The sequence below is a fragment of the Alexandromys fortis genome, unplaced genomic scaffold (assembly GCF_014885135.2).
Source record: "Alexandromys fortis isolate MF-2015 unplaced genomic scaffold, M_Fortis_MF-2015_v1.1 scaffold_2_1_26212458, whole genome shotgun sequence".
NCBI classification, from domain to species: domain Eukaryota; kingdom Metazoa; phylum Chordata; class Mammalia; order Rodentia; family Cricetidae; genus Alexandromys; species Alexandromys fortis.
The window spans coordinates 22,995-43,202 of record NW_026067930.1 but is presented as its reverse complement, the minus strand read 5'-3'; the positions used below and the strand labels follow the sequence as shown (position 1 = coordinate 43,202).

The 20,208-nt window shown below is 45.6% G+C and overlaps 3 protein-coding genes across 9 annotated transcripts in view; all 3 read right to left on the bottom strand.

Annotated features, from left to right (window-relative positions):
• The window catches only part of LOC126503458 (apolipoprotein L3-like), a 96,851-nt gene extending 84,073 nt beyond the window's left edge, over window positions 1–12,778 (bottom strand). For 2 of the 3 annotated variants that reach the window (XR_007592302.1, XR_007592301.1), the window contains exons 1-3: window positions 12,577–12,778; window positions 6,096–6,285; window positions 3,092–4,005 (exon numbers count right to left, since the gene is read on the bottom strand). Coding sequence is in view for 1 of the 3 variants with exons in the window: in XM_050145167.1 (XP_050001124.1) it covers window positions 3,216–4,005; window positions 6,096–6,268 (963 nt within the window). In the remaining 2 variants the exon portion in view is untranslated. Of the gene's footprint in view, window positions 1–2,234; window positions 4,006–6,095; window positions 6,286–12,576 lie in introns of those variants that run through there. The other variant, XM_050145167.1, reaches the window with a different exon arrangement.
• The window catches only part of LOC126503455 (apolipoprotein L6-like), a 120,239-nt gene that overhangs the window by 84,073 nt on the left and 15,958 nt on the right, over window positions 1–20,208 (bottom strand). Inside the window, exon 4 of one of the 4 annotated variants that reach the window (XM_050145158.1) lies at window positions 2,621–2,860. The exons of 2 other annotated variants lie outside the window; for them this stretch is intronic. The gene's annotated coding sequence lies outside the window, so the exon portion shown is untranslated. Of the gene's footprint in view, window positions 1–2,234; window positions 2,861–20,208 lie in introns of those variants that run through there. One more of the 4 variants, XM_050145156.1, reaches the window with a different exon arrangement.
• Window positions 1–20,208, bottom strand: part of LOC126503452 (apolipoprotein L2-like) — a 120,239-nt gene that overhangs the window by 84,073 nt on the left and 15,958 nt on the right. Inside the window, exons 1-2 of one of the 2 annotated variants that reach the window (XM_050145152.1) lie at window positions 14,727–14,848; window positions 14,142–14,244 (exon numbers count right to left, since the gene is read on the bottom strand). The exons of the other annotated variant lie outside the window; for it this stretch is intronic. Of the exons in view, the coding sequence (XP_050001109.1) occupies window positions 14,142–14,154 (13 nt within the window). The 5' untranslated portion in view covers window positions 14,155–14,244; window positions 14,727–14,848. Of the gene's footprint in view, window positions 1–14,141; window positions 14,245–14,726; window positions 14,849–20,208 lie in introns of those variants that run through there. 2 annotated transcript variants of the gene reach the window in all.

Genomic DNA, 20,208 nt, shown 5'->3' with positions numbered 1-20,208 from the left:
TTCCTGTTCCTCTTACATTAAATAGCAGTAGCAATGACACTTAGTTGGGAAGTGGTAAGAAACTCGCCAAATTTACATAATTAACCGACGATAGAAGTGGTCCTGACAGCTGTGGGCATCCTAGCCAAGAGAATGGCCTCCTGTCCTATTTAGATTCAAGGAAAAGTTCATTAGTTGGACTTGTGACCACGAGAAGGAATAAAATGGGTACTTGAGAGAGATGATGGTAATGTTCTGGCATCTGGGGGAGGGACCAGTGTGTAGCAGCCGTAATAGTTAATATCAATGGAGGTAACACCGCACCTGGGTGTGGACCCCCATGCTAGGGCTCATGGTTCTGTCGGGAGGAGACCCCGACTGTGCACACTTGCTCTGTCTACATTAAGCCTCTTGCCTGGAACCAACTGGGTGACTGACACTTGGCTCTGCTTCCCGAGGATTTCACAACAGTAATCCCACGTGAGATCTTTCTTCAGAATGGCCTCACTGCCCGCCCTGTAGACGGTATTCTGTGGTAAGCAGTGCCCACAGCCACTTCCCTTCCATTTGTATTTTTTTTCCTTATTGTCATGTGGACAGCAATGGAACGAGGCCACCATCACACTCCACCCAGAAGGGAGCAGAAGATCAACTCTATGAGTCCATCCTGAAAATGGTCTGAATTCTGAAATCTACATTTTTCCTCACACTGGACTCATCATGGAGAAATAGCAGGGAAGAAGGTGAGGTGTAAAATATCATCCCTTCGCTGGATAGCAGACAGCATGTGTGTTAACAGAGCTTGTCTCTGGTTGTGTCTGAATTTGTAAGATTGTTCTGGAAGACTCTGACTTCATTCATAACTTACTGAATGGGTAGAATTCTGGTGTCTATTAGGAAGTGGGCTACACTTCGAGACTATGGGTCACTCGGAGCATGTCATCGAATGCAATTCTTGACTGTGTCTCCTCCTGTCACTCCTTGGTCCTGGCTTCCATGTGGTAAACACTTGCCTTTGCTGTGCCTGCCCAGTGAGCTTGACCTCAGGACAGCTTCAGTTTCCTCGCTGTGACTGCACTCAGTCCGTGTGCTCACAGGGTCCTTGATTACTCATCAGAGACATGGGTTCGTAGAGCCGTTGTGACAATCAGGTAAAGAACAGTCTCTCACCATAAGTGACACCCTGGTGACAATCCTTGAGGGTCCTGTGCCCTCCCTGTACACAGGACAACCGCCCACCTCTCCTCCTCCTCCATCATTTCCATTTCAATAGTTTATCTTTATAGCTGGGTTCAGATGTCACACCCGCTTCAGCTGGGTCTGTGTTGACTGAACACGTGCCAGGGACAGCCATCTGCAATGCTGTGGACAACATGAATCCTTCTCTTTTTGTGGCTGAGGAGTCACAGCCCATCATGAGGACCATCCTATCTTCCCACATACAGGACACCCTTGGTGCCTGAACTGAACACAGACCCCAGGGGCAGCAGCTGCAGGCACAATCCTGTTGCCTGTCACTTGTGTTCGGCAGGGACAGACCTGGTCACAGCTCCTCCTCTGCACTGTCCTTCCTTCACCCTGTCCATCTCTCCTGTCCCTTTCTGGGGCCTCTACTCATCTCTGAGCCTTACTGGTGTCTTTCCATAGCTTTCTCTTTTGTTAAGAGCACTTCTAACACCTGAGATACATTATTACATCATATAAAATTGCTTTCTTTTTAAATGTATCTCTATTTTGAACATATGCTGCTACCTACTAGAATACTTTCACCACCCATGAGGTAATGCTGTATCTATGAGAAGTGACCATGGGCTGTGTCAATTCTCACCGACACCCACCATGGCTTGTTTGTCTCTGTCATAAAGGAAGGTGTGTTCCTGGTGGGCAGAACCATGGAGATGAAGTGGCCCTGGACTAAAGGCTGGAGGGAGCTCTCTGGGCACTGGACACCTAAAGGGCTATGGTACTCAGTTCTCTTACTGCTTTGCACCCCCAGGGAGGTGGCTTTGTCCACGTCCAGCTGTCCCTTAGCCAGACATCCCTTCCAAGGAAGGACAGAGGGGCTGTGTGACCCAAGAATGTTCCTCTAACAGACAAGACCCAGGAGGTACACCGGTCAGCTCTCTACCTCTGGTGTTCAGAACTTAGGAAGAAGGCCACTTGAGTGGTAAGGAACAACGGGACACTGCTCACTGCTGCAGCCTCAGGGTGCTTCTGTGGCCAGAAGGGGAAGGTGAGATCAAGAAGGAAAATGGTTCTTGTATAAATTTCAAATATTCTTGTTAATCCACAATAAAGAAAACAGTTTTAAAAAGAGGAGATGATAGAAATCTGGAGACAATTATCAACTTTCTGTAGTCAACAATCTAGAAAACGCGTAATATCATTTTCAGAAAACACAAAGCATGATCAGGCCGGTGTTTACAGTGTTTACAAACTAATTCTTCACATATAATGGAGCAAGTGTAGCTTTCATGTGCATCTCAGCAGATCTCATCCAAATAGAGCAGGTGTTAAACTTCGGTAGGAATTAAGTCTTGAGATTTCCCCAAGAGTCTGCTTACAGAGAGCAGAACTCACCACCACATCCTGTCACCCCTCCTCCCTGTAGAGCCCATGGCTGGCACATAGGACCAAGGACCTGTGATGACCCTGCAGATGATGTCCCCAGCATCCCTTCCTTTCCACCCTCTGAGCATTCCTCCAAAATCCATCACTCCATGTGACCAAACCATGAAGAAAGAAATGGGGTTCACACCCAGAATCTGATTGTAAGATTGGGAAATAATTGAAAAAACACAGAATGAGGCAGAACTAGGAAGGAGGAGAAGTCTCTATGCAAGCATTCAGAAAGCAGTGGGAAAGTTGGCAGCTCAGGGACCTGTGAGGATGGTGAGCCTCAGTTAGGAGCAGTGTGGTGGGTGTGACTGGGAAGCAGCCATGCTGTGGCTTAGCCAGGCCTTGGATGTTCTTCCCAGCTTGGGAGCGTGGTCCTTATGTGGGATGCTGGAGGTTGTGAGATCTAAGAGGGAGGTGGAGTCTAGTGGGAGGTAACAAGCCTGTCCCATCTGTGTTCTGTGTTCTGGTTTCCTTTCTCTTGATGTGGCCTCACCTCTACCAAGCACTACCACTATCGTGGTATTGTTATAAAGGGGATACATTCAGAACCATCAAGTGTCCATGGCTCTGTCCAGCACACCCCACCCCCAGTCCTCTGAGCTGCACTGAAGAAGAGGTCACTGAGTCAGGATGTCATGCACCCGGATGAGCTCCTGCAACTTCTGCTCCAGGTCCTGAGCCTGCTGCCGCAGCTTTTTAACAAAATCTGCCTTTGCCCCCTTTTGAAAATGCTTTGGGTCTTCTGTGATGCTGACTATATCTTGCATTAGGGAGTCACTTGCTGTGATTGCAGTAATGATCCAACTCCAATTGGTCATTGCCAGAAAAGTGCCTTCAAAAGCTTTCTCCTCCTCTTTAGTGCTTTTGGCATTCTTTGCTAGGTGAGGGCTGGCTTTGGTCATCTTGATGGTATCAATGTTCTTCTTCATGACTTCCAATAACTGGAAGGATTTCATAAATACAGAAAATAGCCTGGGGATTTTCTTCTTTACAACTTCTGCAATGTCCTCTCCAGTGTTGTTGCTTTTAATGTCATTCTCAGTGCCGTTGCTTCTTGACAGAAACTCACTGGCTTCAGCTTCTACTGACGCTGTGCTTACCTTTTCCACAATGGTTGTGGAAACACTCATCACAGCTGCTGCTGCCCCAAGTCCCACGCCTGTGGCTGAAAGTCCCAGACTGAATCCTGCTGTCACAGGTGCCAGAGTGAGACCAATGGTTGTCAGGACCCCAGATGCAGCACTGGTGGACTTGGCCACCACTTGTGCGGTGGAACAGCCCTTATGCACCTTGTCAATCTTGTCTGCAAGGGCGTGGAGCTTCCTGATGCGCTCCTCAAACTCCTGTTTCATCTGAGGATAAACTTCCAGAAACCTTTCCTTCTCACGTGAGGCATCTTTCACTTTCCTGTAAAAAGAGAGACCAAATAGCAGAGTGAGGAAGAGAGTTTGGAAAGATCTGTCCTGTGGCAATCAGAGCATCTGCTGGGAATGAAACGGAGGAGAGTCTTACAGCTGTACGGTGTCGTTCTTGCATTGATGAGCAGGTTGGATCCACCACACAACATTTAATTGTTAAGGACACAATGAGTTAAAAGCCATATTAATGTGTCCTTTAAAATTTTTATTTGAATTGTTTGAGTGTTTACCTGCAGGCATCTGTGTACCAACTGCAGTCCTGGTGTCATGGAGGGCAGAAGAAGAAATTGGATCACTAGACCCTAAGTTACAGGCAGTTGTGAGCCATCATGAGGATGCTGAGAACTGGATGTCAGCCACCTGGAGGAGTGCTCTTAACTCCTGAGTCATCTCTAGTCACTTACCACACATTTTTATTGCTAGACATTTAATAAAGATGCCTTCCCCTCAAGGCCAATGTCACCACTACCAACATACCCCTGTAGGTTAGTAAAAAACAGAGAAATGAGGTTAGAGAAAAAATAACCTTGTATTTTAGGAAAGTTAGTGTTCTCCAAAGATTACGCTTTTCCCAATTAAAAAAAAAATCCTCCTCTTGGCATCAGCTACTGGGCACTGACCTGTCTACCCTACAGTGACCTGCTGGTCAGGGATGTCCACATTTGCTTGGGGACTTGGACTCTGAGTGTGTGCAAATTGCACAACCCTGAGAGAGAAACCCTGCACAGGTATTTTTTGAAGCTGATGTCTCTTTGCCCTGCAGCTGTGTGTACACCTGAGCTGGTGGGGCCGCTCACAGCTAAGACCCTTCCCCTCAAAACCCAGCACATGAATCTCCTTTCCAGCTGTGATCAGAAGATAAAGAACCATGAGTGGATCCCCATTTCCATGTGGGTCCCATCCCCAAGGCACCTCACTGTGCCTGCAAGTGCTTCCACGGCAGGCAGAACCGAGAAAACACAACATGTAGGTTCCCTAGCTCTCCCTAGAATTCCCAGCCTGAGAAGGGTGATGTGTGGTGGGATTTTGCTGTCATTTCTGACCTCCAGGGGATCTAGACACTAAAGGCCTGTGCTCCAAGAGGGAGGGAGACCCTGGATCTCTTGCGGGGACTCTGTATGTGATCAAGGACCACCAAATTTCTGGACACTGAGTCTCATGTTGACAAATACTTTTCGTTGAATCAACTTTACTTAAGTTTTCACAAACTGCTCCCAGAGTGTGGCTCAATCTTGGCTTTCTGTGCCTTTTCTGAGCATGGTTGGTGTTCCCTGCCCAGACTTGTCAAGAATCTTAAGTCAGCTGTAAGACTGCCCTACTTTTGATACTCAATACTCAATCAAGTTCCTGTGTTTAACTTTTGCTATCTTAGTCTTGACCTCCCTCAGGAGGAATCCCATGAGGTCAGCTTCACAGTGCCCCTGCTCCCTGCTGCCAGAGTCCCCAGCTGAATGCCTATCCAGAAGTGTTCTGTCTCTTCCCCTTAGGGCAGCAGTCCTGAACTGCTCCTTCCTGACTGCTAACTCGTGTCAGAACATGGCTTCTCTGCCAAGGCATCTTTCTTGGTGTGTGTCACCTTGTGTGAGCTCTCATGTGACTGTGCTGTGTCTTGAGGACAGCAGACAATTCTCCCTTAATATCTAGATGCACCGTTAGGATGGGGCTAATTTTGTAAAGCGTTTGCCATACAAACACACGGACCTGAGTTCTGTGTTTCAGAGTCCACATAGAAAAGCTAGATGCAATTCTTTCTATCAGGCTACTGTTACCTTAATACCCAAACCACACAACGATACATCAATGAAAGAGTATCCATGTAGAACACTGATGAAAAAACTTCACAAAATATTGGCAAACTCAATCCTAGAACATGTAAAAAAATCATTCATCATGAACAAGTAGGATTCATCTCTTACTTGATGGTTCCGTGTAAGAAAATCTGTCAATGTAATCCACAATATAAACAGACTAAAAGGCAAATACCACATGATCATCTTAGATGCTGAAAAAAGCCTTTGGCAAAATCCACCCCCTCTCATGATAAAGATTTTGCAAAGATCAGTGATACAAGGAACATACCTATATATAATATAAACAATCAACAACAAGCCGACAGCCAACATCAAATCAAATCGAGAGAAACTGGACAAACCAGCTCTTTCCACAAGTTGTATTCCAGATTCCTCTTTGGTTGGCAGGACTTGCAGGGCCTCTGTGTTCCTTGTGTCCCAGAGATACTCAACCACAGACATGATGAAGCCTTTCCTCTCTGGATGGGAAGAAAAGGGATTATGATTAGAGGAGCATGCTTGAGACCTTGAATGGCTTCAGGAACTAGGTTTTAAAATGTGTGTCTGAGCATCTGTCCCTTCAGGTATAATCTGGTGTCACTTTTGATAGGGACTGAGTTGTGTCCTTTAACTCATTTGTTAAAGCTCTATCCCCAGGTGACTGTATTTGGAGATAGAGAAGGAAGCAAGTGAGGTTGTCAGTGAGGTCCCTGACAGCAGCCAGAAGATGCTCCCTCCCTCGATCCCATCCTCCTCTTTCTCTCTTTCCTATTCTCTTCTTTCCAGACACACAAGAGAGACCTTGGACTAGAACAGGGTATGGGCTCCTTCTCCCAGCTTTAAAGAGAGTGCCCCCCAGAACCAATCTGCCACACTTTGATTGTGGTTGCTGGATTCTAGAACAGTGAGAGAAGAGGTCTTTTCTCTTTAAGCCACCTACCCAGTGTCACTTTGTGATGGCATCCTGAGAGGACAGATATACCAGGGAGATGTCATGGTGTTTTAGAGACACGTATAGTTTTCAACTCAGAACAGTTAGAAAATGAGTCTCTCATCCCCAGGAAGAGGGAGAGTCCAGTGATGGCATCCATCTACTGTGTGCCTGGGGCCCAGTCCTTGAATGAGACAACTATTCCCCTGATTTTTATTTTATGTATGGGAATATTTTTTAAAAAATATTTATTTATTTATTATGTATACAATATTCTGTCTGTATGTAGGTCTGCAGGCCAGAAGAGGGCACCAGAACTCATTACAGATGGTTGTGAGCCACCATGTGGTTGCTGGGAATTGAACACAGGACCTTTGGAAGAGCAGGCAATGCTCTTAACTGCTGAGCCATCTCTCCAGTCCTGTATGAGAATATTTGCCTGCTTGTACGCATGTCTATGCACCATGTGTGTCTCTGGTGACCGAAGAGGGCCTTGGGTCCCCTGGAGCTGCAGTTACAGCCTGCTGTGAACCTGATGTGGGTGTTGGGAACTGAACCCATGTGTTATGAAAGAGTAGTAAGTGCTCTTAACCACTGAGCCACTCTCTAGCCCCAAACTTGACTTTCCTCACTGGAATGATTAGTTCTTAATCGTGAGGTTCAATCCACTGGGTTAATAAGTATCTGGGCGGTCAGTAGCCCTTCTCTCGGTGGGGTGTGAGGGAGTTCCCAGAAATAATAGATCCCAAGTTCTCTGAGTGCATGAGTGGGTCAAAGATTGAGCTGGGGGCACCTTGGGAAGTTGAGCCTGGTTGGGGTCAGGAGGGCAGCTGGGATGTGTCTTTGGGGCTGATTGCCGTCTTGTCTTGGCCCTTCATGTTACTGCTTTTGTGCGCCATGATGTGGGCTTCCCACCCTGCCTCCCTTCCAGGATGGACCAAAATATGCAATATTGTCAGTGAGATAATCTGCTTTCATTATTTACAACAACGACAAAAGTGAGTGACGTCAGCTTTAACAACGAACTTGTACAGAATAAATGAGTGAGTGGTCTCAGAGCCAAGAGAAGAATTTTACAAAGCCAATACAGGCCGGCATGGTGGTGCACACCTTGATTCCCAGCACTCGGGAGGAGAGGCAGGTGGATCTCTGTGTGTTCTAGGCCAGGCTGGTCCACATAGGGAGTTCCAGGAGAGGTAGAGCTACCAAGTGAGACTTTGTATTAAAAAATAAGTGAAAAAAAAAAACATTAAAAAGAATTGCATTTGGCAATACCAGGCAAAGAATACAGGAACAGTGAGTATTTGTGGATTATTCCATGTATATACATATGCACACATACACACACACATATATACGCCAACACTCTACTAACTCAGAATTTAAATTTTTGACAATAATTTTAAGTGATTTTTGAATTTTCATTTTGTCTCATTGTAATTGTATGTATGTAACAAGTATATTTCATGATAAATTAGTATGCCATTAGTTTAAAATTTTATCATTCATTTTAGAATGTTCAAAATAGTGCTGGAAAGATGGCTCAGCTGATAAGGGCACTGGCTGTTCTTCCAGAGGTACCGGGTTCAATTCTCATCACCCACAGGCACCTCACAAACTGTCTGTAACTCCAGCACAAGGGATCCAACACCCACACACAGACATACATGCAGGAAAAAACCAAATTTACATAAAATTAAAATAAACAAATCATTAAAAACGATTGTTCAAAAGTCAATTTACACTATCACTACCTGCTCTGAAATATTCAATTAATTACTCTTAAACATCAAGTTAGCAAGCATTTCTTTTTTTGGTTTTTTTGAAACAGGTTTTCTCGGGTAACAGCCATAGTTGTTCTAAAACTTGCCCTGTAGACCAGGCTGGCTTTGAACTCACAGAGATCCACCTGCCTCTGCTTCCTGATTACTGGGATTAAAGGCGTGTGCCACCATCACCTGGCCCTAGTCAGCACTTCTAATGTGTGATAAATGCAATCCTGAAATGATGGTGCAGACCCATAACCCAGCACATCACAGAGGCAGGAGGATTGTGAGTTTGCGGTCAACTTGGGTGACATAGCAAAACATTTTTTGAGTGGCAGGGGAGAGAGAGGAGTAGGGAGAATTGGAGAATGAAGAAGAAGAAGAAGGGAGGAGGCACACGGGGCAGTTCCAGCAGTAAAGGCGTTCATTCATGACCAGCAGCAGAACATGTGAACTTCCCGTTAAAGGAGACCAACATCGTAATGGTTGCAAATCTTCTCAGGTCACTGGAGGTCAGTTCCTGCCCACGTGATGTGGAGGTTATGGTATTAAAGAGAAGGGAGTGAGGACGAGCTATGTTGTAACCTATCCTGGAGGGTGTGCCTCTCACGGTTGAAAATGACATTTCAAGGACACACGACTGAGATCAAGTGTCAGTAAAGACTCCTGCTGTGATGGACAGCTAAGATCGGCAGCACACGGGGGCACGGGGGTCTCTGGTTGGTGGGACCCTCCACGCTGACCCTGGTTTCCTCTTGTGTCAGGGTCTGGCACCCCAGCACCTGCCCAGGCTTTCCAGGCTGCCCCATTTAGAAGGGAATACTTACCCTGCAGACTCCATGTGTTCTGTATCCTTCCTCATGGACCCTAGAGCCTCCTGCATGCTCTAAGCACCCCACATCTAAGCTTTCCTCCCTTCCTAATTCTATTGCATGATTTCTCTGTTATTAACATCTATTTATTGTCCAAAGTGGAGAGTTTTGAAATGCCATTTCATTCAAGTTTATCATGTATATTGGCTGTGTTCACTCTGTACCTTCTCCAGTTACTAGTCGGCCTTTGGCTAATAGTTTCTCTCTATGTTTACACTGTGTGTGTGTGTGTGTTCTAGGTTCCACATTTGAAAGAAACAGTCAACACTTGTCTTTAAATCTGACTTATTTTGGTCAACAGGATGCCCCACAGTTCCACCATTTTCCTGCAGATGGCACACTTTCCATTCATCTTTATGGCTGAATAAAATTCCATCGTCATGTGCACCGCACTGTCTCTATGCATCTGTTGATGTGCATGATTGCTCTTCCCATGTCTCAGTTATTGTGAATCTCACTGTGATGGCCATGAATGTCCCAGCTTCTCTCTAACGCACCCATGGAGGTTCCTTGGGGTACACCCTTGGGTGGGATAACTTGGTCCCACTGAAGTTCTGTTTTCATTATTTGATGAATCTCCATGAGGATTTCCAAAGTGCCCAAAAGAACTTACATTCCTATGAAGAGCACATGTCCCTCTCCCCCACTGTTTGTTGCTTATTTCCTTAGTGATGGCCGTCCTGACCATGTACACAGCTCTGTAGTTTTTTCTCTCTCATTCTGTGCAGTGTGGGTTGGCCAAGCTGAGCAAATGACTTGACTGCCTAAGCGGCAGAGGTGAGGGAAGAAGACAGTGAGCACAGGGCCCAGGACACCGGTGTGGATCAAGACAGACTTACATAGGAATAATTTACATGGAAAGTAAAAAGTAGAAAATGACAAGATCTCCTGAGTAAATTGGGTACATGGAGACCTTGGGGGAAGATTGAAGTAGGGAGGGGAGAAGCAGGGAGGGGAGCAGAGAAAAATGTAGAGCTCAATAAATATCAATAAAATTAAAATAAAAAACAAAAAAAATTATAAAACGTCTTTGCATTATTAAATATTCTAGAGCATAAAGAAAAGTGGCACACCTTAAAATAATATTCTACAACACTTCTGCATCCTGAGTGCTGGGATTAAAGGCACGTGTAACCAATGACTGCCTGGAATATCATAAGCTTACTGTCTTAGTCATTGTTCTACTGCTGTGAAGAGACGCCATAGCCAATGCAGCTCTTACAAAAGAGAGCATTTATTTGGGGCTTGTCTAAAGTTGCAGAGATTTAGTCCATTTATGTTCATGTCGTGAGCATGGTGGCATGCAGGCAGACCTGGTGCTTTTATAGGTGAGAATTCTACATTCAGATCCACAGGGAGCAGGAGAGAGAGAGACTCTGGCTTGCCCTGAGCCCTAGTGACACACTTCCTCCATCATGGCCACACCTACTCCAACAACACCACACTTCCTGATCCCTCTCAAGTAGCCCCACACCCTAACGACCAGGCATCAAATGTATGAGCCTATGGGGGCCGTTCCTATTCCAAACCAGGACACTTACTGTCCATGATGCTCTGGCTCCTTACTCACACATAAGGAGTCTTTGGACATGCTCTATCAGGTTGAGACTCTTGAGACTCCATGTCATGAAAGTTGACAGGCACATATTTAGATAATGTGTGTGAGTTTTCAGTGTTGGCAGAGGAGGACTTGAACCCTGAACATGGTAATCGACATCTCACTCTCAGATGACGAAGCTCCACTGTCTTAAAGACACAACTGCATTCCCCCCTCTTTATATTACATGTGTGCATCATAGTCTGTGTGTGTTATAAATGGTTCTTCTGTTTCCACGGACTGCCTGTGCCCAGTACCAGGTCCTCATTTTAGTAAATCCACTAGAGTCCTCTATTCCAAGGGACCACACCCTCTTTGCATCTGCAATATCCTTGTCCTATCAGGACCTGGAGTCCTGCCTGTCCCCAGCCCTGCTGTGTGTGTGTGTGTGCTGCTTTTGACCCTGCTCTTCTCCCTGACTCTGGGACTTTGTGGTGCTTCTAATCATTATGTAAATAGTGATACAAACAATGTTCTCATTGCCAGTTAGAGCCTACATTTGTGCTAATTTCCTTATGACATTTGTAGAATTAGAAGGACTGGGTTAAGGGCGGTAACACATGCAGTGTGTGGGGACACTCATTCCTTCATTCTGACCAGTCCTCAGGAGTCTTTGGGGGTGGAAAAAGACTTTATAAAGAGAGAAACACACACTGCACTGAGATTGCCTGGAAGCTGAGAAGGAAAGAAACATGTTTAGCAGTGTGGGTCGGAGGCATCAGCTCCTCCTGGGACCTGACCAAAACGAGAGTGAATGACCTGTTGGTGTGGGAAGAGCTGAAGATACTGGTGGCTCACTCTCATGACCACTCTGACATTGTAACTGATGGCTGAGTATTCTGCCCAAACCCTTCAAGTGTGTCATAGCCCAGGCTGCCCTTAAACTCACTGTGTAGCCCAGGAGAACAATGATCTCCTAATCTTAGACCTGCCCCACCAGAGTGTTAGGATCCCAGTTTTGTGCCAATGCCCCCGTTCAAGCTTTCTCATACTTGCACAAATTTACAATGAAATAGAAAGAATATTTCAAAAATGTAAGTTCCGGTTGGAGTCTGAGACATAGCACGTGCTGTGAAGTCCCCTCCCCTAAGTAAAAGCTTGGGTCAACTCCTCAGGGCCAGCATCATACGTTTTCAGTAATTCTATCAGGGACTTGGGTCAGGGTGACAGGGGTGGAGTCATCTCACCAATGCCAGGTTCACAAAAATCATATTAACACGGAGATGCATCTTAAAAATAGCTTACTGGCCCAAGAATGTAAACATCTGGAAGATGCCCATTGGTCCAGCTGTGGGTACACATTGCCACTGTAGCTGTTGGCTACGGAAGGTTGTGGAGTTTTGTAGGACAGTCACCAACAATCACCCAGGACTGTAATATGACCAGGTGTGCCCACAGCAACCCAATTATCCAGCAGGCAGGCAGCAGAGTGAGTTCATGGAACCCTTTGCCAGGGTGTGTGGTGCAGGTCAGAGTAGCTTGCTTAAGGCCCAAATGGGGAAAGTTGGGGAGAAGTGACATCTGTACTAGTCAGGGTCTCTAGAATAGCACAACTTACAGAATCCATCTCTCTACATGGAAAGGGGTTTATTAGAATGACTCACGGGCTGTGGCTCAGGTAGTCCAACAGCGGCTGCCTACGAATGGAAGGCTGAAGACTCCAGACGCTGCTCAGTCCACAGGGCTGGATGTCTCAGCTGATCTTCAATATATGCAGGAATCCTGAAGAAGAAGAAGGCTGTAATGCTGGTGAGGGATTGGACTTGAAAGTGAGGTGAAAACAAGGAGGCAAAGATCACCAACTTCCTTCTTTTATGACCTTATATGGGCTTCCAGCAGAAGGCGTGGCTTAGAGTCAGGGCTTCATTCCACAATAGATCTGTATTAAAGACACAGCTTCCCACTTTAAATATCTGACTTAGAAGTGAATCTCGCCACTTCAAATTAAGCAAAATCCCCTCACAGATGTGTCCTTCATTTGAGTTTTAATTTAATTCCAGATGTAGTCAAGTTGACAACCAAGACTAGTCACACACCACTCAACCAGAGTCCACGAACCCACGGGAGTGCACTGCCACCAAGACACAGAAATTGTTTTAGGAAATAAACACTTTTGGAAACTTGTGGTACGAAGTTTGAAACATAGCTTCATCGAGCTAAGGCTGACTGGGAAGTATGTGGGTGCTTCCTGATGTAGAGTGGTTTCTGGTTAGGAGCCATTTGTGGGTGGAGTTTTTCTTTCTTTTTTCTTTTTTCTGGGTTTCAGCTTCAAATTCTGACATTTCGTTTAAATGAGGAAAGGAATCATCAGGCCCTGCCTTAATTAGCACCTGGTTAGCAAGCACTGGTCCTGTGAGTGCAGGGCAGGGGCCCTAACACAGCCTACAGTGGGAATTGGATCCTGGGAATTTAAAGGGGTCCAGGGAGAGAAGGCTACCAGCATGGAGGGTCTGTTGTACAGCATGCACCAGCCTGTCTGTATTTTGTTCTGATCCCCAGAACAACATGGGGACACTGGGCCCTAAGGGAACAGATCATTTGAGGTGAGAGTCTCCAGGTAACATAGCTGGCCTGGGCAAGGTCTCACTGAGGTGCAGTAACTTCCTGCTGAGGCAGTTAGAAAATGTGGGTTCCTGAACTGGAGCAGGGTGAGCTCCCTCTACTCAGAAAGCAATCCGAGGTCAGCTGAGAGCAAGTCTCCATGAGGGGGCTGGGGCTCCCTTCAATCTCAACACTTCCTGCTTCTGTTCCCTCCATTCTTTCCCTCTTTCCTTCACCTCCCTCCCTCTCTCTCCCACAACCACTTACATCTTCTGTCCTTCCACCCCTGCCCTCTCATCTCCTCCTACCCCTTCCCGTTCTCCTCCAATCCCTCTGTCTCACCTCCTTCATCTCCTTCCCTATTCTATCCTTCAGCCCCTGTCCTTGTCTCTCTCTCAACTCCCTCTCTCCCTTCATCCCCTCCTGACTTTTATTCTTTAGGTTGGTTATTGAGAAGGTGACTTCTGAGAATGCACCCCGAGACAAGGCCAGAAGGGAGGCTGCTCTTACCCAGGACTGGGGAACTCTCTGCTCTCCCTTGGGGTTCTTCTCCTGCATCTTTGACTCCTCAGCAGGCCTCAGCTGCTGCTCCTAGGCCATGAGCAGTAGCAGAGAACAGACTGATTACCTGGGGAGCCCATGACAGCTGTGGGTCTTGGTGTCACTCAGAGGATCCTGACAGCTTTCCTTACAGCTCACTGGGTGACCAGGCTACAGGAGGAAATAACAACCTGTGGGACAGAATGGGGACAGCTCTGTGACCAGGGATCTGGTGACCCACAGGTCTCTCCATGGTGACTGCTAAGGGCCAAAAGTAAGTGACCCAAAGCATGTCTGCTTCCAGGTGCTGTGACTGCTATTTAAGGAAGCCTGTCCTGTGGTCCAGCCCTGCTGCTCTCTGTCCTAGCAAGGAGGAGGACTAAAGGCATGCTGGGACAGTGGAGAAGGTGGCAGCTGAGGACACAGCTGTGGAGAAACAAAGACCCTGCACATAGACTGAGAGATGGAGAGGAATATTCTGGTAGCCACCTGAGGGGTTCCTAGTACCCTGTTTAGATGGTAAATCCTTTTCTTTCTATTGTGTGTGTGTGTGTGTGTGTGTGTGTGTGTGTGTGTGTGTGTGTTTTGGCACAGGGATTCTCCGTGTAGCCCTGGCTGCTCTGGGCCCCACTTGTAGACAAGGCTGGCCTCTAACTCATGGAGTTCCACATACCTGTGTATTGTTGGTTGTATTACTACTTTGGGGGCCTTGTAATGGTGGAAGTCTTAAACATAATAACAACAGAGACATAGAGGCTGTGTAGAACATCCATTTAAAACAGAAATCACATCTGTGCGGCCACACCATTCACACATTCTTTCATACATGAAGTAGAGAGGAAAATTACTCAGCACCGAAATCTGACCTGTCGCTGAGCCACAGCCCACGGTAGAGAGCAAAGCCTGGATTTAGAAACAGCTGCCTCGCAAATTCAACTAATCTTGTTGGTTTCCGAGGGACCAGTGGTAGTGGTGGCAGGGATAGAATAGAAGGAATGGGAGTGAGAGGAAAAGAGCATTTTCAGAATTGTGGGGAAGGGGCTGCACAGCGAAAAGAAAAGTGGAGCCGGCAGAACACCAGCAGGGCATTCATAGGCAGGTGGCTAATGATTTGAGGGTTTCTATTCCATAGCTGAAAATATGATACCCACGAAAACAGCGACACCACAAAGCCTATAAGAGAACGTCTTCTCTCTACACGCAGGGTATTGATAAAACCAACTGTCCCCAGATCAGGTGACTGGGAAGCCAGAGGCTACAGGGTACCTTGGATGATTTCTCTCAGTGAGGACCAAATACGAGCAGTTCAAAAGAAAAGAGAAAGAAAAATAATAATAATAAATATCCGAAGGAAACCAGGTCGCAGAACAAAGGCACACACTGCTGAGTGTGTGCCGTGCTTGAGTGGGAGGACCAGCCTGCTTAGTCCAGTCATATTCTTAGCTATGGGAAGCAACCAGAGATGAATGTGAGTGAGGGGCTCAACCATAGCTGTAAAGGCTGTGGTTGGGTTTATCACCCCCACTCCCGTTTCTAAGAATACCATAGGACTGCTGGGAACTCAACATTCCATTCTTTGGGTTCAGAGAAATGGTTTAGCTGACTGGAAGAAAAAATGTCACCACAGAAACTGCTGGTGTGCGTAAAGGTCAACGTTCTGGCAGATAGAACATGGGGCTTTTGTAAACAAACCTGGTTCCCGAGCCCAGGGTTTCACATGTCCTGAGCTGGCCTGCCTGTGGGCGGGAGGGAAGGTGGAGAGAGCCTGGCCAAGTCATGAGCACCAATGCAATGGTAAAACTGCATAGTGCAGTTCCCCAAGGGGCAGCAATGGGTCACTGCGGGTGGTCTAGGGCTGTGACAGGTGGGAGAACACAGCAGGCCATGAAGGGCAGGTGGTCCCACCACCCTAGGCTTCTGTGGGTTACAGGTGTGTGGGCAACAGCGGGTGAGAGACCAGTTCCATGAGTAGCCATGGCAGATGAGAAACAGAGATGGATAGGCATGCCATGCAGAGAAAGTGGGTACTTATTTAGTGGATTATGGAGGGGAAAGGAAAGGGAAAGGGGGAAGAGGAGAGAGAGAGAGAGAGAGAGAGAGAGAGAGAGAGAGAGAGAGAGAGAGAGAAGAAGAAGAAGAAGAAGAAGAAGAAGAAGAAGAAGAAGAAGAAGAAGAAGAAGAAGAAGAAGAAGAAGAGAAGCTACCTCTTCGAGGAAGAGACAGAAAAGAGAGGAAAAAGGCAGGTAAGGAGCAGAAGGAAGATCTGATTCCCTTGGCAGATGGGGGAGGGAGTGGGTGGGGCTTGTCTCTTAAAGGGACAGGACAGACCATTATAGGCCTGCCACCCAGCTCCCAAATAAATCACACTTGGGAGGCTTATTCTTACTTATAAATGACTCACCTTAGCTTGGCATTTCTTGTCAGCTCTTCTTAAATTAACCTGTCTCTCTTTTGCCTCTTGGCTTTTTCCATTCTCTTCTGTAAATCTTACAAACAACATTTTAGCATACTAATGTGGCTGTATTTCCATAGGGACTGTGAAAGCTGAAAAAAAAGGGGGGAGGATTCGGCTCCTTTAAGAGTTTCTATGGGGGCCAGATGGTGGTGGCCCACACATTACATCCCAGCATTTGGGAGGCAGACACAAATGGATCTCTGTGAGTTTGAGACCAGCCGGGTCTACAGAGTGAGTTCCAGGACGGGCTCCAAAACTACTGAGAAACCCTGTCTTGACAAACAAACAAAAAAAAAGTTTTTATGAGACAGTGAAACCTTGAGCAGCTAGTATATAAAGAAGGGACAAATAAAAAAAAGTTAAAATCCTGACACAGTGTAAGCATTGGAATTCTAGAGCTCTAGAAAGGGTCAATGCAGTTCTTGGTCAACCACCTATGACCAGGCTGTGGGGTTTAGGCCTAGCTTTCTTAACCTGAAAAGAAGGCAGATCCTACCATTAAAAGCCACAGTCAGAGGACCCAGGTGTATGTTAGCAGTTTTAAAGCTTGTTTGTGCAGTCAGAAAAGATACTCAATAAAAGAGGTCCAGATGGAAAATCCTCTAACCAGGTTCCAGTGTGTTTTATAATGTACGTAGGCTTAAGAAAGAAAGAAAAAGTGAATAGTCATAAAAATTCATAATTTATGCAATAAAGTCTTTATAGAGAGAATAAAAGGAAAAAGCAATGTAAGATGGGAAACCCACAGAAAGTCTGGATCCTGTGTAGGATTGTGTGGATTTTGAATTTTTTTGATGGCTGATGGGTCAGAGACAGCTGCTGGGAGAATAGGATTGCCAGCTGATTGTACAACTGAACCAATATAGACACTTTAGGAAAGCCTTAACTTTGAAAAAAAAGTTAAAATATGTATTTTTCAATTAGAAATCAAAACTGCCTTGGAGTTTTTTTCATACAGGAGATAAGAGGTTGTGGTTTTCTTTATAAATGGTATGGATCACATTTGATCAAGGGAGACCTCCTAAAACTTGACAGGTGAATTTTACTTAAACAAATGTAACACATTTTACATCATTAATCAAATATTCTAGAGGATAAACAAAAGTGGCACACCTTAAATTAATATTCTACAAAACTTCTGCATCCTGATGGCTGGGATTAAAGGCACATGTTACCAATGTCTGGCTGGAATTTCTTTTTTTTCCTGAATATATTTTTTTGATATTTATTGAGTTCTACATTTTTCTCTGCTTCCCTCCCTGCCTCTTCCTTACCCACTTTAATCCTCCCCCAAGGTCCCTATGCTCCCATTTTACTCAGGAGATCTTGTCATTTTCTACTTTCTACTGCCCATGTAGATTGTTTCTATATAAGTCTCTCTTTGTGTCCTCATTGTTGTCTAAATTCTCTGGGATTGTGGTTTGTAGGCTGGCTTTCTTTGCTTTGTGTTTAAAAACCACCTGTGACTGAGTACACGTGATAATTGTCTTTCTGTGTCTGGGTTACCTCATTCAAAATAATGTTTTCTAGCTCCATCCATTTTCCTGCAAAATTCAAGCTGTCGTTATTTTTTTCTGCTGTGTAGTACTCCATTGTGTAAATGTACCACATTTTCCTTATCCATTCTTTAATTGAGGGGCATTTAGGTAGTTTCCAGGTTCTGGCTATGACAAACAAAGCTGCTATGAACATAGTTGAGCACATGTCCTTGTGGCACAATTGAGCATCCTTTAGATATATACCCAAAAGTAGTATTACTGGATCTTTAGAAAGGTTATTTCTCAAGAAATATTTTGATCTTGGCCATTCTTACAGGTATAAGATGGAATGTCAGAGTTATTTTGTTTTGCATTTCTCTGATGATTAAGGATGTTGAACATTTCCTTAAGTGTCTTTCAGCAATTTTAGATTATTCTGTTGGTCTTCCTGTCTGTTCTTATGCCAATACCAGGCTGTTTTCAGTACTGTAGCTCTGTAGTAGAGTTTGAAGTCAGGGATTGTGATGCCTCCTGAAGTTCATTTATTGTACAGGACTGTTTTGGCTATCCTGGGTTTTCTGCCTTTCCAAATGAAGTTGAGTACTGTTCTCTCAAAGTCTATTAAAAAATTTTGGTGAAATTTTGATGGGCATTGCATTGAATGGCTGCAATTTCTTAAACTTACTGTCTTAGTCACTGTTCTGTTGCTGTGAAGAGATGCCATGGCCCATGTAACCCTTATAAAAGAGAGCATTTATTTGAGGCTTGTCTACAGTTGCAGAGGTTTATTCCATTTATGTTCATGTCATGATCATGGTGGCATGCAGGCAGACCTGGTGCTTTTATAGGCGAGATCCGCATTCAGATCCACAGGTAGCAGAAGAGAGAGACACTGGCTTGCCCTGAGCTTGTGAAGCCTCAAGGTCCAGCCCTAGTGACACACTTCCTCCATCATGGCCACACCTACTCCAACAACACCACACTTCCTGATCCCTCTCAAGTAGCCCCACACCCTAACGACCAGGCATCAAATGTATGAGCCTATGGGGGCCGTTCCTATTCCAAACCAGGACACTTACTGTCCATGATGCTCTGGCTCCTTACTCACACATAAGGAGTCTTTGGACATGCTCTATCAGGTTGAGACTCTTGAGACTCCATGTCATGAAAGTTGACAGGCACATATTTAGATAATGTGTGTGAGTTTTCAGTGTTGGCAGAGGAGGACTTGAACCCTGAACATGGTAATCGACATCTCACTCTCAGATGACGAAGCTCCACTGTCTTAAAGACACAACTGCATTCCCCCCTCTTTATATTACATGTGTGCATCATAGTCTGTGTGTGTTATAAATGGTTCTTCTGTTTCCACGGACTGCCTGTGCCCAGTACCAGGTCCTCATTTTAGTAAATCCACTAGAGTCCTCTATTCCAAGGGACCACACCCTCTTTGCATCTGCAATATCCTTGTCCTATCAGGACCTGGAGTCCTGCCTGTCCCCAGCCCTGCTGTGTGTGTGTGTGTGCTGCTTTTGACCCTGCTCTTCTCCCTGACTCTGGGACTTTGTGGTGCTTCTAATCATTATGTAAATAGTGATACAAACAATGTTCTCATTGCCAGTTAGAGCCTACATTTGTGCTAATTTCCTTATGACATTTGTAGAATTAGAAGGACTGGGTTAAGGGCGGTAACACATGCAGTGTGTGGGGACACTCATTCCTTCATTCTGACCAGTCCTCAGGAGTCTTTGGGGGTGGAAAAAGACTTCATTAAGAGAGAAACACAAACTGCACTGGGATTGCCTGGAAGCTGAGGAAGGAAAGAAACATGTTTAGCAGTGTGTGTCAGAGGCATCAGCTCCTCCTGGGACCTGACCAAAAGGAGAGTGAATGACCTGTTGGTGTGGGAAGAGCTGAAGATACTGGCGGCTCACTCTCAGGACTGCACTCTGCCCTGTAACTGATAACTTGTATTCTCATTCAAACCTTGCAGGTGCACACCTAATCCAGGCTGTCCTCACATTTACTCTGTAGCCTAGGAGAAACATGGACTCCTTATTTGCAGCTTTATAAATGCCTAATCTTAGACGTGCTCCACCCAAGTGTCAGGAGCCCAGGTTTGTGCCTCTACCCCTGTGTAAGCCTTCAAATACTCACAGGAATTGACAATGAAATGAAAGAATATTTCAAAAATATCCTGTCTCGAAAAACCAAAAAAAAAT